Source organism: Microtus ochrogaster, linkage group LG8, assembly GCF_000317375.1.
Source record: "Microtus ochrogaster isolate Prairie Vole_2 linkage group LG8, MicOch1.0, whole genome shotgun sequence".
Classification (NCBI taxonomy): Eukaryota; Metazoa; Chordata; class Mammalia; order Rodentia; family Cricetidae; genus Microtus; species Microtus ochrogaster.
In genome coordinates, this window is record NC_022033.1 from 4,284,114 (window position 1) to 4,297,905 (window position 13,792).

General features: G+C 53.7%; 1 protein-coding gene across 2 annotated transcripts; it reads right to left on the reverse strand.

Annotated features, from left to right (window-relative positions):
• Position 1: 1 nt before the first annotated feature.
• Nelfcd (negative elongation factor complex member C/D) lies at positions 2–11,241 on the reverse strand. 2 transcript variants are annotated; one of them, XM_005362778.3, is made up of 15 exons: positions 11,123–11,241; positions 7,702–7,814; positions 7,394–7,503; positions 6,199–6,308; positions 5,094–5,201; positions 4,537–4,689; positions 4,249–4,379; positions 3,567–3,732; positions 3,066–3,200; positions 2,552–2,691; positions 1,597–1,711; positions 1,169–1,264; positions 952–1,092; positions 551–680; positions 2–465 (listed from the first exon to the last, which is right to left on the reverse strand). In XM_005362778.3, the coding sequence occupies exons 1-15, from the start codon at positions 11,207–11,209 to the stop codon at positions 431–433; spliced, it is 1,770 nt and encodes a 589-aa protein (XP_005362835.1). In that variant the 5' UTR covers positions 11,210–11,241; the 3' UTR covers positions 2–430. The 2 variants fall into 2 exon arrangements, with proteins under 2 accessions (XP_005362835.1, XP_005362834.1); XM_005362777.3 differs by having other exon boundaries at positions 7,702–7,817.
• Positions 11,242–13,792: the final 2,551 nt, after the last annotated feature.

Genomic DNA, 13,792 nt, shown 5'->3' on the forward strand with positions numbered 1-13,792 from the left:
ACTCTGTCTGTGCACTTTATTTACATGGGAATAGCACAAGGACACACGCCACCCAGCTCATCATTACTCTTGGCAAATTAAAACAATAAAACACCCAACCACCTGGGTCATTGGTAGAGTGACTCATGGAAGCATCCCCGCTCTGGATCCTCACTACCCCGAGGCCTACTGGGTTTCTCCGGAGAGGTGCACACCCGACTCCTGCATGTGACATGCGGTGCAGGGGCCACATTGACAACAGAGGGGCATCCAGCACAGCAGCTTCTCCTGGGCACTGCCAACACAGGCTTTTTGAGAAAAGCTGCCTGCTCCCTCCCAGCAGACCCTCCTTTCTTCTGGGAGGCTGGCTGAGTCTTCACAAGCAGCTTCCTGATCCAGTCCTCTAGTCCTGAGCCTGGCCCGGCAGGTTCTGCTCCAGCTCTGGGGGGTCTCAGTTCACCACAATGAAGTTAGACTTGCAATGGGCTGTGCGGGAACACGGGGGCCACCGGGTTAGAGCAGGGGAGGAGTGAGGGGTCCGGCACAGCAAAGGGACGTTTAGGGGCCTTACCAATGAACTCGGTCACGGGGTCGTGCTCGCCCTCCGCTTTGATGGTCCCCGCAATGCTGTCATTTTCCAAGATGGGGAGGAATAGCTGTACAAAGTCTGAGGTGTATGGCGGGGCAATGACGTCCAAAACCTAGCAGGGAGACCTCAGGGTCACCGCAGTGCTGGTGTGGGGACACAGCATTTGGCGCAGGCAGTGTGACATGGCTCTCCCACCACCAGGGACTCCCCAGAGACTCCCCAGCTTCCAACCCCAAGCCACAGAATGTAATACAGGGGACACAGCAGAGGTCCCACAGGTGGGACGAACCTAATACATCATCAGTGTCACCACTGACTACCATGGATCTCACAATGACATCAGGCCAGAAGGGCTGGGCTAGTGGAAGGAGGGTACTACTGACCTCAGTGACGAAGTACCGAATCAGCGAGATGTCGGTGTCCAGCTTCTCTAGACATCTGCGGATGTAGCTGACCACGGGAAGCACGTAGCCACGGCTCAGCAGGTGCACCATCCTGTCCAGCAGGGTCTTTTTTAACTCGAGCTATGTAAGAGCAAGGCCAAAAGAGCAGGTCAGAACTGGAACTCTCCCAGCCCCAACAACCCGAGACACAGCTCACCTGCTCCATCACGTCTAGCTGGGAGTGTTCGGTCTCAAAAAGCTTAACAAGCAGCTGCAGAACCTGGGGGTGCAGGAGCTGGTGGCAGGTGCTGATCTGTGGACAGCGAAAGGAGCGTCACAGAGGCACCTGCTGGCCTCTCTCTGGGCTTACTGGCAGCACACAGGGAATGTACGGGACTGTCACAGCCGCCTGATGGGGCTTACCACTGATGGGGTCAGCACTTGTCGGCTTCTAGGCTTCCCTTCTGATAACACTTGATAAACACATCTACAGTCACTGAAACTAGGTCCTTAAAAAGATAGCCTCATGGGAGGGGGGGCACAAGCCACCAGCTCTGAAGAGAGCATCTACTACCCTCACGTCAGGACAGAGGTCTAAGACACAGACCACTGTGTACCTCACAAGTGGCCCTTCTGCTCTCTCACCTCATCCAACAAGGCCAGGTGAACCGGCGTGTGATCAGTCTGCAGCTGGAAGTATCTCGGTTCTGACACTGTCCAGTCTACCCATTTCAGAACACCCATCGCCACCACCGGGAACCTGCAGGCAGACAAGGTACAGGCTTCCTTTGACTACAAGTGGGGGTGGGGTGGGGAAGGAGGGTGAGCCATGCTAAGGAACAATAAAGGGCTGGAAAGCAAGAACAAAGTCTGGGGACACAGCGACTCTCCCTCACTCTGCCCTGCAGGCTCGCACTACTGCAAAGCAGAAGTGGTTTGATGAGACCAGCTCCTCCTCTCGGGAGGGATTTGATTCTTGCTCCTTCAAACCACTCCGCTAAATCACAAAGGAAAAATCAAAGCAGAGCATGGCGCCCGGCAGACCCTGCTCACGGCTACTGTTATTTCAGATGCTTTCTTCGTCCCCAGGAAATGGGCAAGAGGCGAGAGCCTGAGAGGATGCAGTTCCCGAGATGCACTGTGTACTTAATCACGAATCACTTTGTCCAGGCAATGCCTGCTGGCTTCACAGTCTTACTACAAATGAACGCATTCTTTAAGCCCGTTTTTCTAATTCTGGATGCCTTTCTCTACTCACTGAGGGTCTGCTGAACACATTTCTGGCCACGAAGCACCTCAAGAGCACACAAGCTGTCACGGTTGCTTAAGCTCTCCATGTGTTAAGAAGGATCCACCCTGCCAGGCAGTGGTGGCGCACGGAGGCAGAGGCAGGCAGATCTCTGTGAGTTTGAGGCAAGCCTGGTTTACAAGAGCTAGTTCCAGGACAGCCAGGGCTGTCTCAAAAAACAAAGACAAAAAAAAAAAAGAATGAGCAACCCAAGCTCCTCTTGCTTGCTCTCCGTGAGAGTTCACACTGTAACCATAGAGATGTGAGACCTAGCACTCCAGAGACTGGATGGGGGACCGGAGTGACACTCACCTAATGCACTGATAGAGTGTGCTCAGCTCGGCTACCAGCTCCGAGGCCCCCTTGTTCTCATTACAACACAGATTGTGGACCGTTTCTACAGCCTTTGATGTGGACTTCAGCTCATCCTTGCCAATGCTCACCCGTTTGTTCTGAAACCATAAAAGCTGCTGAGTGATGATGGGACTGTGGCCCTTCTGGAGGGTACCCCAGGATGGCCCCTTCCCTGTCTGCAGACTCAAAAGTCAACTCAACTGTCAAACTACAGTCATATCGCCCACAGAAACCAGGTCATAGGGCTGCAGTATGGGAGGCACAGGGAAGTTTCATCCCACTAGCCAGCCCTAGAGGAAAAGACGCCACACAATTCGTGAGGGCACTGAGCTCTTTCAGGATCTTGTGCACAATGGTAAAGACATTTCCAGTGCTGGGCAGGCTGGAGAGTTCTTGCACCCAAAGCCCCACACAGTGCCAGAGCCGAGGAGGCCACTGGTCTGAGCCCACAGGTTCTCAGCACTGACGGTACCTTCTTCCAGGTCTCAACCACGCTAGCAGCGTAAGCCAGGATGTGGATGTACTTGTGCTTGTGGTCCTGGTTGATCTTGGCTCCTGGCTTGAATAGTGACTGCATAAACAGGTCCAAAAAGGCAGGCACCCGGATCTAAGAAGAGGCACACTCAGGAGTGGGCTGGCAGGAGGGAGGCCCTGGATCACCCACCTGTAGGGCTCTGACAGGGTGAAGGCTGATGGGGGGCATAAGATGCACCTCTGTGGTGAAACGTTTGCTCAGAATGCAATGGGCCCTGGCTTCAATTCCAGTAGTACCAGAGAGGTTGGGAGGAGAACTTAATGTCAGGTGTAGCCATGCCTGGAACCCCAGCACTCAGGGAAGCTAAGGCAGGATAGCTGGCCTAGTTTGAGACCTGCATGCGTGGCCTTAAGAGAAGGAGGGAACTCGGAGGCCTCCCCAAACCACCCTGACACCTGGTGTGGGGCACTTGGCCTCCCTGAAGCAGAGGCAGCTTACGAGCTCCACGGGAGGAGGGTCCATGCTGGTGAACATCTTGAACAAGACCGTGATGTCCGCAGGATTCAGGGCTCCCCTGGACAGCATGGCGCCGAGAGCTTGGCAGGCCCGAGGGTAGGAGGCAGCCGTGCCCAAGGCCAGCGTGATCTGACTGGCATCGTGGCCTCTGGTTGGAAAGCCGCTCCATTACTAACAGCTTTTCCCTTTCCTTCACCTTAAACATGCAATGCTGAGCGGGCAGGACCCTGGGCTTGTCCGCATTTCTGCCATTCACTCTTGACCAACTGACCCCCGGGAACAACAGCTACAGTGAGCTGCGAAAGACTCTGAGTAGCCGTGACCTCCACGAGGGAGTCACACACCCTACACACCTCAGGGAAGCCTCGGCAGCAGAAGATGAAATGCCTTGGACTCCATGAGCAAGCAGGGCACTGGAGACCAGGCCGGGGCTACTCTGCTGTCAGGAGCACAAGTGCACAGCAGCCAACCAGGGCAATCCCGTCCTTAGCACAGAGCCACCGGCACAACACTCTACCAGCCGGGGCGCCCGAAGCTATACCCACGTCAGCCCCATGGGGGGAACTGGCCTGGAACCTGATGGAGCTGGAGGCTGAGCTGTACACTAAGGCTCAACTTTCTGAGGAAAAGAAGGAAGAGCAAGGCAAGCAGGAACATCTCTTACTTCTCCTGGGCAAAGCGCTGGACTTCTTGAGCGACCCTGCGCACTGCAGAGCCACCCTGCTCCTCCTGGGCCAGCACGGACATCATGGCCTGTGCGAACAGGTATGTGTGCTCCCCGTGGCACACCATCTTCTAGAAGATGGCAGGGAGACAGAGTTCAGGTCACAGTGATAAATGTAGACGAAGGGTTCTGTCCAGGGCTCCCTGACCTGGAGATACTTTACGGAGAGGGGTCTTGCAGAGCCTGACCCTGGGTAGCCCCCTTCCGCTGATACTCATAGGGGCTTACTGCAAACTCAGGAAGATGTTTCTCAAGGTTTTCTTCTCCTCCATCCAAGATTGTGGCTAGAGAGGTCCGAAGCACTCTGGAGAACACCTCCAACTGTTGGCAGGCTGTGGACACGCTGGTGATCTCCCCTTGGTACCCCGCATCAGAAATGAGCTGCCATATAACCCAAGAGCCAAGGGTCAGCATCTGGGGGCCCCACCTTTCAGAGTGGTTAGCCAGTCAATTGTGTGAGCCAAGTGAGCACTGGTCTTTAACCCCAACTTTTCCTGTGCTTCCTGCTGTGATACCATCTAGGTGAGTACTCGCTCACCCAGACTCACAGTCTCGTCTGGGCCTTGGTGTCGGCCTGAGGCCCTTGAGCAGATACGCACAATTGAAACTCCACTGTCCAACCCTGAATCTGACCTAAGCACGGATACCAATTCTCTGTTCCCTTTGCTCAGTGTGAGGCTGATGGAAGGGAAAGGATGAAAAGCCCATCAAGAAAAGCTTTACCAAGAAGAGAGCAGAGCGGACCCTCTTTTCTCCTCTTTTCTGGGCTCTAGGACTTGCCCTACCTTCACAGTGAAGTTGAGCATCAAGCAGTCAGGATGGGCTTCAGCCAGCTTGTAAAACAGATCTCTCCATGTGGTGTGTGCAATCATCTGCTCAAGCCATGCTGGGGTCTGCCGGAAACAAGGGCAAGGCCAAAGGTCTCACTTGAGTCTGGGAAGTCTGTGCTGCAGAAGCAATCACTGCAGCTGGACGAGACCCCGGGGGGTCCCTAGCTCCACCCTTGCTACAGTCATACAGTTAGCTGCACAGCTGGCTTCCTGGGTGCCTGCTCACAGCTTTTGAAAGACCTGCTGAACTTCTCAGAAGGGTGCAGAAACATGCTTTCTGGGGGACATGTGAAAAGTCCATGGACATGTATCCCTGGGCCCACAGGGTACCTCATGCTTACAAGCCCTAGGCCTTTGGCAGGAGATAAAAAGCAACTGGGATGGCACAGGTGGTTCTGCCCATGAAAATGTGTCTCCTGGCTTCCGTGTGAGCCATGGGCTCTGCCAGTGTCTGAGCCAGTGTCACTAGAGACCACTGCTGCTCCCGAGGGAAGGCCTGAACGCTGTAGCACAGTCAGATGTTTCCTTCCCTCCTACCCTACCCTCTGCCCTCGGGGCTCACCCTCAGCCTGATCCCCCAGTACCCCACAGCATCTATACGTTTTTGACGAGACCTGCGCTGTGACCTCCTGTGTGTCCTGGGGACCCCTACCAGGCTTCTAGCCCACACCTGTGTTTCCCGGGGACCCCTACCAGGCTTCTAGCCCACACCTGTGTTTCCCGGGGACCCCTACCAAGCTTCTAGCCCACACCTGTGTGTCCTGGGGACCCCTACCAGGCTTCTAGCCCACACCTGTGTATCCTGGGGACCCCTACCAGGCTTCTAGCCCACACCTGTGTGTCCCGGGGACCCCTACCAGGCTTCTAGCCCACACCTGTGTGTCCTGGGGACCCCTACCAGGCTTCTAGTCCCACACCTGCGCCTAGGAGTTGGGGGAGGCCATGGGCCTTCTCTTGGCCTCACCACTGGCAGCTTCCCATCAAGCACCCACTCTTGAGAAGAGAACACAGCAAGGAGGCTGGCGAAGGCCCAGGCTGTGCTGTCAGGCACCCCCCTCACCTCTCCCTCTTCCGTGAAGATAGAATCTGCCTTCCGAGGGTCAAAATGCTTGATCAGTAAACTCTTGAGGTGGTTTTCCACAGTCTCCTGCACCTGTACTGGCTCAACACCTGGGAGAAAACAGAAGCTTTACTGACCCCACCCCACCCCACCCGCTACCCCCACCATACACAGAAGCAGCACAGCCAGCCTGCCGGTGTCGCAGAGCTGCTACCAACTACAACAGTGTGAAGGTTCTGGACCCCTGAGAAAGTTTCTAGAGCTATTTATTCAGTGATAAGGCCGTAAAAGGAACCGAGTACGAGTCTATGGGATGGCTAGCCTGTCTGTGTGTTCAGAAGAGGGACATCTCAAAGACAGAGGACCAGAACTGACAGGTGAGGAGCTAGAGAGTACACTCTGTCCCCATGGAGAGAGCAGGTGCAGCCAAGGGCCACCCTCAGACTCGTCACCCTGACGGCAGTGAGGCAGCTGTTTCCGGACAGTGCTTGAGTGACGTCGCTGTCCCCAATTCAGTGGATTTACAGTAAGGCTCTATTCTGATCACATTAGCTAAAAGCCACCATCGAACTAGTCCGAAATTATCCATAATTTAGCGCTGGCTGTAACAGGCCTCTTGAAAGGCAACACTGAACACATACTGTGTGATGCTGTAATTCTATGGCTGCGGAAGGTCGGTGAGCACTCCAGTCACAGGGTACCTGCTAACCCAGTGACTGACTCACAGCTCAGAGCTGAGCACACAGGGAGGGGTCGATCCTCTGCCTTTGGATCTTAGAGACCAAGAATGCTCAGAATTTATCAGCATCTAAGGACCCAAAGGTCCTTGCCACGCGAACATGGGAAACGGAATTCAGATACCCAAAGTCAGGTAGGCATGGTGGCCCACCCCCCAGGAATTCCACTCACACATCAGAGACAGGGCATTCCCAGAGCAAGCTGCTAGTGAGAGCAGCCACAGCTGCAAGTCCTGGGGTTGACCGACACCCCACTTTAACAAGTAAGGTAATAAAGCAATCTAAGTTGATTCTCAAAACAAGCTGGGGCCTCCATATGCCTACCTACACATGCTATGCACACCCACCTGTACTGTACACACACACACACACACACACACATACACACAGAGAGAGAGAGAGAGAGAGAGAGAGAGAGAAAGATGAGCGGCCAGGACAGGGCTCGTCCTCTCAAGCACCTGTCTGAATGAGCCACTCAGCCAGCAGGTTCACAGTCTGGGCCACCGCTGTATAGTTCTCAGACAGGAGCTGGATGACATTTTCTGGAGACCCTCCTGCCTGGAAATACCTGGGAAGAGCAAAATGGAGGCTTTTACAATGAGTGGCCAAAGAGGAGCCGGGGTGAACAGGCAGGCAGGAGGAAGGCATGGGTAAGTGTAAGGGTCTTCCAAGGTGCCAAGGACTCTTCAAACCTTCCACTCCAAGAGCACATTCTTTGCACCATAAAACTCCCCTGAGCCCCCGAGTGTGCACTGCGCTCACAGACCTCTTCAGCGTGTTGAAGATGGAGGGCTCCATGATGTAGTCCCGGGTGGAAAACTTGTGCAGACACTCCTGCTGCACCTCGGCATCATCCTCTCCTCCAGAATCATCTTCCTGCTGCTGCGAGAGGCAAGAGCCAGAGAGGTGTTGTGCGCTAGCGTGGGTACCCTGCCATCTCGCCATAAAGACAGGTAATCACACACGTGATTTCATCTGACTCAGCTACAACAACCCCATGGTGTGAGCTGGGCAAGCGGCAGCTTCAAAGGGTCAGGGGCCACACCAAGCAGGCCCATGGTGGTGAACCTGGTGCACAGTGCACGGCCTCCTCTTTTACACAAAGGCGCTCATGACGCCACACCCGTCAAAGCTCGAGAGGATCCCACAAGCTGACCTACAGGAAGGTCAAGAATAACAACTGACACTCAGCTCAACAGCCAGTCACCACTGCTACCCAGTGCTCTCCAACAAAGACCAATAAAGTGGTCCGAGGGTAGGAGTCACCAAGTTACTCTTAGAAAGTCAAGATCACTAACCCTCGAATCAGCAGGCCTGGCTAGAGCCGGACACAAACTTGGGCTGAACCCACACAAGCTGCTTGGCTGGCCGACAACTATGAGGTATGGTGGACTGAGCGCCCCCAGGTCTGTCTGACTAGCTGCAAAGCAGTCATAACAGCAAGCAGATGCCCTGTAGCGATGGCTACATTGAGTCTGGGAATCTAGAACATACAAGACAAAGCTTTCCTGCGGAAGGAGCTCACAAGCCAAGAGACCAAATTCCAGGTAGCTGAAATAACAAGGTAGGAGCCAGGCCAGGAAAAAAAAACAAAAAAACAAACCAGCTCAGCCCGCTTCCTGTTCTTGTAAATAAAGTTTTATTGAAACACTCTTGTATCCACTTTGTCACATATTGTTACCCTTAACTACTTTCCCTAATCTGGTTGTTAACTAGCCATGCACAGCACCATACAACCTAAGGTATTTTCTATGTAGCTCTTCACAGGAACTTGGCTTCCACTGCCCTGGACTCTCTGAGAGCAATGAGCTGGGGGCAGACAGAACCTGGTGACTTCATTCTGAAGACCAGAATGTTCTCTCAGAATGCATGCAGGCTTCACCCTGAGAGCCGCTCATATATGTCAATAGCGCCAGGCTTCTACCCTGTCGCCACCGACAGCGATTCTCCGACACCAGGCCATGCACCTGCCCACACGTCTCCAGCTTCACCTAGACCGTTCGCTGTCGTGCCCACCCCAGATGCCAGCATGCAGCACTATTCTGTCCGCTCAACATCCCAGCAGGACTGCAAACTCTGGAGACCAGCTGACCCTGTCTTTCCCTGGAAACAGATCTGCTCACAAAACTATTTTAATAAAGGACTCCTCCCACCTGTCCCCAGAAGCCTTGGAAATACCCTCAGTTCCTCCTCCCCTCACTTCCCCCCATACCTTACTGGCAAGACCCCCAATTCCATCTCCCATACAAGGGTTCCATTTGGCCCTTCTTTCTTGTATGCTTACTGTGGCAATACCTCCGCATGCCTCCATTTTTCCTCCCCTGAAATCACCTTTCACATTGATGCCACCCTTAGCAAGTCACAGATCTGCTCTAGCTCTTGGTTTCCCATCTCTCTGGGGGTGGGGGTAGGGGAACCTTCTTTACTATGACTCTGTGTAGCCTACCTGTCCAGTCTCACCCTATGCCACCCCATGTATGACCAGCAGCCCAACTAGTCCATGTGTCTGTCTCCAACTGCTCTCAGGTTCACTCTCGGGACTCAGAGGCCCCAGTTCACACTGCTATCCTCCAGCTCTCTGGACTTGCTCCCCTCCAAACAGTCAGAAGAGACAGATGTGCGTGTGTGCAGAGGTGTCCAGAGTTTGCACGCCGCCCTATATTCTCATCAACCAATGTGCTGCATTGCATAACTATCTCAGGACACGTCTGTCGCAGGCTGGGCACCCTGACAGCTCATCACTCTCATCAGGGAGAACTCCTAGGGGGCCAACGGGCCACACCAAGGTCGCTGAAATCCAGTGGGATCTAGGCCAGACCCTGCCACTCCTAACCCTCAACATGGACAGAAAATGCAACCCCCCACCAGCAAGCTAATCCACAATGTACTCTCTTGTGTCTGTTTGGTCTGTCGTGTGTTCCTGTTTGTATGCTGTCTGTGTGTACGTGGTCGAGGTCAAGGCTAGGTGCCATTCAGTCATTCTCCAGCTCACTTTCTGGCCTCTCGTTGACTGTTTACCAATTGGGTTCGAGTGCCTGGCAAGGGAGCTCCATGACTCTCCCAGTGCTGGGCTCACAGGCAAGCACTGTTGTGTCTGGCTTCTGTGTGGGCTCCAGGTTCCGAATTCAGGCAAGCACATGGCTTGATGAGCCATCTCCCACATCTTCCATTTTTTCTTCCATCAGGGCCACCTCAGTGACTAAGTCACTCAAGTGACAAGAGACATAAAGGCATCATTTTATGTTTTCCTGTCTTTGTTTTATGGCCCTGGGCTGGTTTCTGAGTCTTTCTCCTTTCTTCCCTTAGGGATAACACTCAGTTCAAACTCTAGAGCCATGGAATGAAATATCACACCAAAGCACTTAGCCTTCATTTTACCTAACTCTGACTCCCTACAAAGTGCCCGTGGCCTGCAGGATGTTCTAGCACACAAACAGATGTCAGGAGACTTAGACAAGCTTTCTGGTCAGCAGCTCTCCAGGACCCCTGGAAGATAGGACGGGTGACTGTCAGCCCCTGTTCCGCCAACCAACAGGATTTCCAGTTTCAGGAACCCCTCTCCCTATCACCCCCTACATCCACTCAAAGCTCATCTTGCTTCCTGTAGAAAAGGCAAACTCCCAGGCTCCCTGCACACTGCCCAGAAGTACCTGCGAGGCTTAAGTCAGCTACACACCTGGATGGTCTCTGTTGGGACACCAAATTGTGCCACTTCCCTATCTCTCACCCCAAATCCTGGACAGTTGGGGCTGCAAGATCCTTCCTGTTCTGTACTCTAAGGATGGATGAAATCGACTCATAAGTGAAAAGAAGAAAGTTTGGTCTGTCCGGCACCAGAGAGTTCCCCCACGCCCCCCAGGATGCTGGAGTGAGGAGTTGAGTATGTTCACTCTCTGATAACTGTGGTCCCTTGGAGTCGGTCTGTCCTGCCGCCTGGCAGGGGATCAGCCCAGGAGTCATCGCGCAGGGGGAAACTGAGTCCCCCACAAAGGGGCAGGACCGACTCGAAGCCCTCAGGGCAGCTCCTGCCCCGCTGGGCCCGGGTCGGAGGTCAGGGGGTCAGGGGTCAGCGGGCCGGCAGAGACCCCAGCGTTCAGACCCCCCGGTACCCGGGTCTGGGCGGCGCGGGCGCCGCGAGCACAGGGCAGAGAAGCGGCTTCCTGGCGGGACGCCTACTGCCCTCTCACCTGGCCGCCGTCCGCCTCTTCGCCCCACTCCGGAGCATTCCCGAAGTAGTCTTCTGCCATAATTGTACCCGGCGCTGGGCCCGCCATAGTTGCCGGGAGTCCTTACTGCGCGTGCGCGGGAGGCGACACACGAAAGTGCGCGTGCGTGGTTCCGGGCCGGCCTCCGCCAGGCCCTCGGGGCGGAGCTGGCTGGGGGCGTGGCTATAAAGGGGGCGTGGCCTATGCGTTGGCTCGCTAGGCTGAGGGACTGCTTTGAAGGAGTTCCTCAGAGCAGGACTCATGGTGTAGTCTAGGAGCTTTTGAGAAAATTTCCCATACAGTTTACTGTTTTTTTGAAACATGGTCTCACCTGGCCTCGATTTGTTATGAAGAACTTGAACCTTCAGCCAGCTTAGCTTTGCCAGTGCAACCAGCATCCATCTACTGGGGACAGTAATGTTCTGATTTCCTTTACCAGGGGTAAAAAGTACCCGGTGCCGTGCAGAGCATGATTTAAAATGTACTCCCAGTGGAGGAGGCCTTACAGCCTACAAAAGTCATGACTGGGGCCTGGAAAAGAGGATCCTCTGGAGAGCAAGGCTGACGGTACCTGGAGAGGATTCCTGGCAGGTAGCCAGCCGTCCCAAATAATGACCTTTGAGATGAACGCCCTGGGCTCTAGATGTGATGGTGAGAGTTTAGAGCAGTGGTCCTCAGCCTTCTAACGCTGCAGTTCTTCAATACAGTTCCTCATATGACCCATCCATAAATTATTTTCGTTATTACGTCGTAACTGCAATTTTGCTACTGTTGTGAATCGTAATGTACATAATCTGATATGCGACTTCTGTGAAAGCGTCATCAACCCCAGAAAGGGGTCAGGACCCACAGGTGAAGAACCACTGGTTTAGAGAAAAGAGTCGTGTGGTACAGACATCGGCCATTGTTTGCAGGGGTGGCTGAGTCGCTACCACACTCAGTACACTCAGTCCTCCCTTCCACCACTCAGTAAGTGTTTGTTGAGTACCTCCTAAGTGCCTGGTTCACACCCAGAGTTCGGGGACACACGCGTTGGGCGTGGTCCTTGCCCCAGGGCAACCTACATTCCGTTGGAGCGAGCCTGGAAGCCACGGAGGGAAAGAAAGAGGGGTGACGAGTGCCCACACTTTGGAATAACAGAAGAGACTTTCCCAAGGTGGTCAGGGTGGCTCTCCCCATTTCACATCATCTGATGTGGCACCTTGCATTTTAGTTGATTCCAGACCCGCACAGGTTGACAGCCAAGATCAGCCACGCGGGCCACTTGCAAGGATGTCGCCTAACAAAGTGTTGAAGCATCAGACACAGATAATGAGTGAATGAGATAACTGTTACAAAGTTTCATCTGGATTTCTGGTTGTTTGAAGAGAGTGATGGGACAGATTTTCCTGTAGTGTCCAGCCATTTCCTTCACCTGCGGAGGACCTACCTGAGGGGAGTGAAGAAACCAGAGGAACTAGGAACACGGGCTGTGGGACCAAGGCAAAGTGCAGAGAATTTGACAGCATTGGAGATGAAGAGGGGGCAAGGAGGCCAGGCACGATGCTACAAGTTTTAATCCCAGCACTCGAGAGGCAGAGGCAGGCAGATCTCTGCGAGTTTGAGGCCACCCTGGTTTACAGAGTGAGCCCAGGACAGCCAGAGCTATGTAGAGAAACCCTGTCTCAAAAAGGGTGGGGGTAGGGGACAAGCAAGGAACAGGGTCTGGTAAGACGCTATCTAGACTTTCAGTCTGTACCCACAGGTGGCCCAGCAGGTGAGTAAGTTCAGGCTGGGACCTGGTGGATTGGAGGCGACCCTGGGCATCTGCCTTGTGGGTGGTGGTTGTGGCAGTTTGTCAATCCCGAGCCAGTGGGTCTAGATCCAGATCCCACGACAAAGGGTTTTTCAGCTCCTGAATGCCCTGCTGTGGGCTTGTTTTGGTCTCATTTTTACTTGTTTTCTGAAAGTGTTGGGAATAACAGGCAGCTGTTAAACTCCTACTATGCCTTTTAGATTTAAAAAACAAATACCGCCTGGGTAGAAAGCAGACAAATTAATGTATGAACAATTAATTGCACCTGCCGATCCCGGGATTGTCTAATTCACCTCTCCCTCAACCCAAAGGCTACTTATATGAAACAGGCTAACAGACAACCCCTAATGTTCAATCTACATCCCGGTTGTATCAGAATAACTGATCTCTAGGTCTTGCCCCTGAGATGCTGTTCATCCATCGTTTTCTGGGTTCATCTTGAGCGACTTTGTTAGCTTTCATTGCCTACGATCAATCCTCTGAAGTTATTTGTTCCCGTTTTTAAGAGCTCTAATGGAGAAGCTCCATGGAAGAGAGAAGTCGAATTCGCTGGATCCACTGAAGAGGTCTTTACTGAGCCCCTCCTGGGTGTCCTGGGCTAGGATGTACCTGAGTTAAGGATACAGTCTGTCGAGCACTAGGAAAGGAGAGAAAAGAGAAGCAGAAACTGCAGACAGGGGTTATGAAGAGGATTTCCAGGGAAAGGCGGAGACTTAAGTCCCGGAATGAAGGCTAAAACGAGAAGCGCGAAGAGGGGGAATGTGGTCCAGTCTGGGGGAGCCGCGGGTAACGGCACTCGGCACCAGCCTGAGGACTTGATTCCCATCCTTGAGCCCCACATGGTGGAAGGAAAGCAA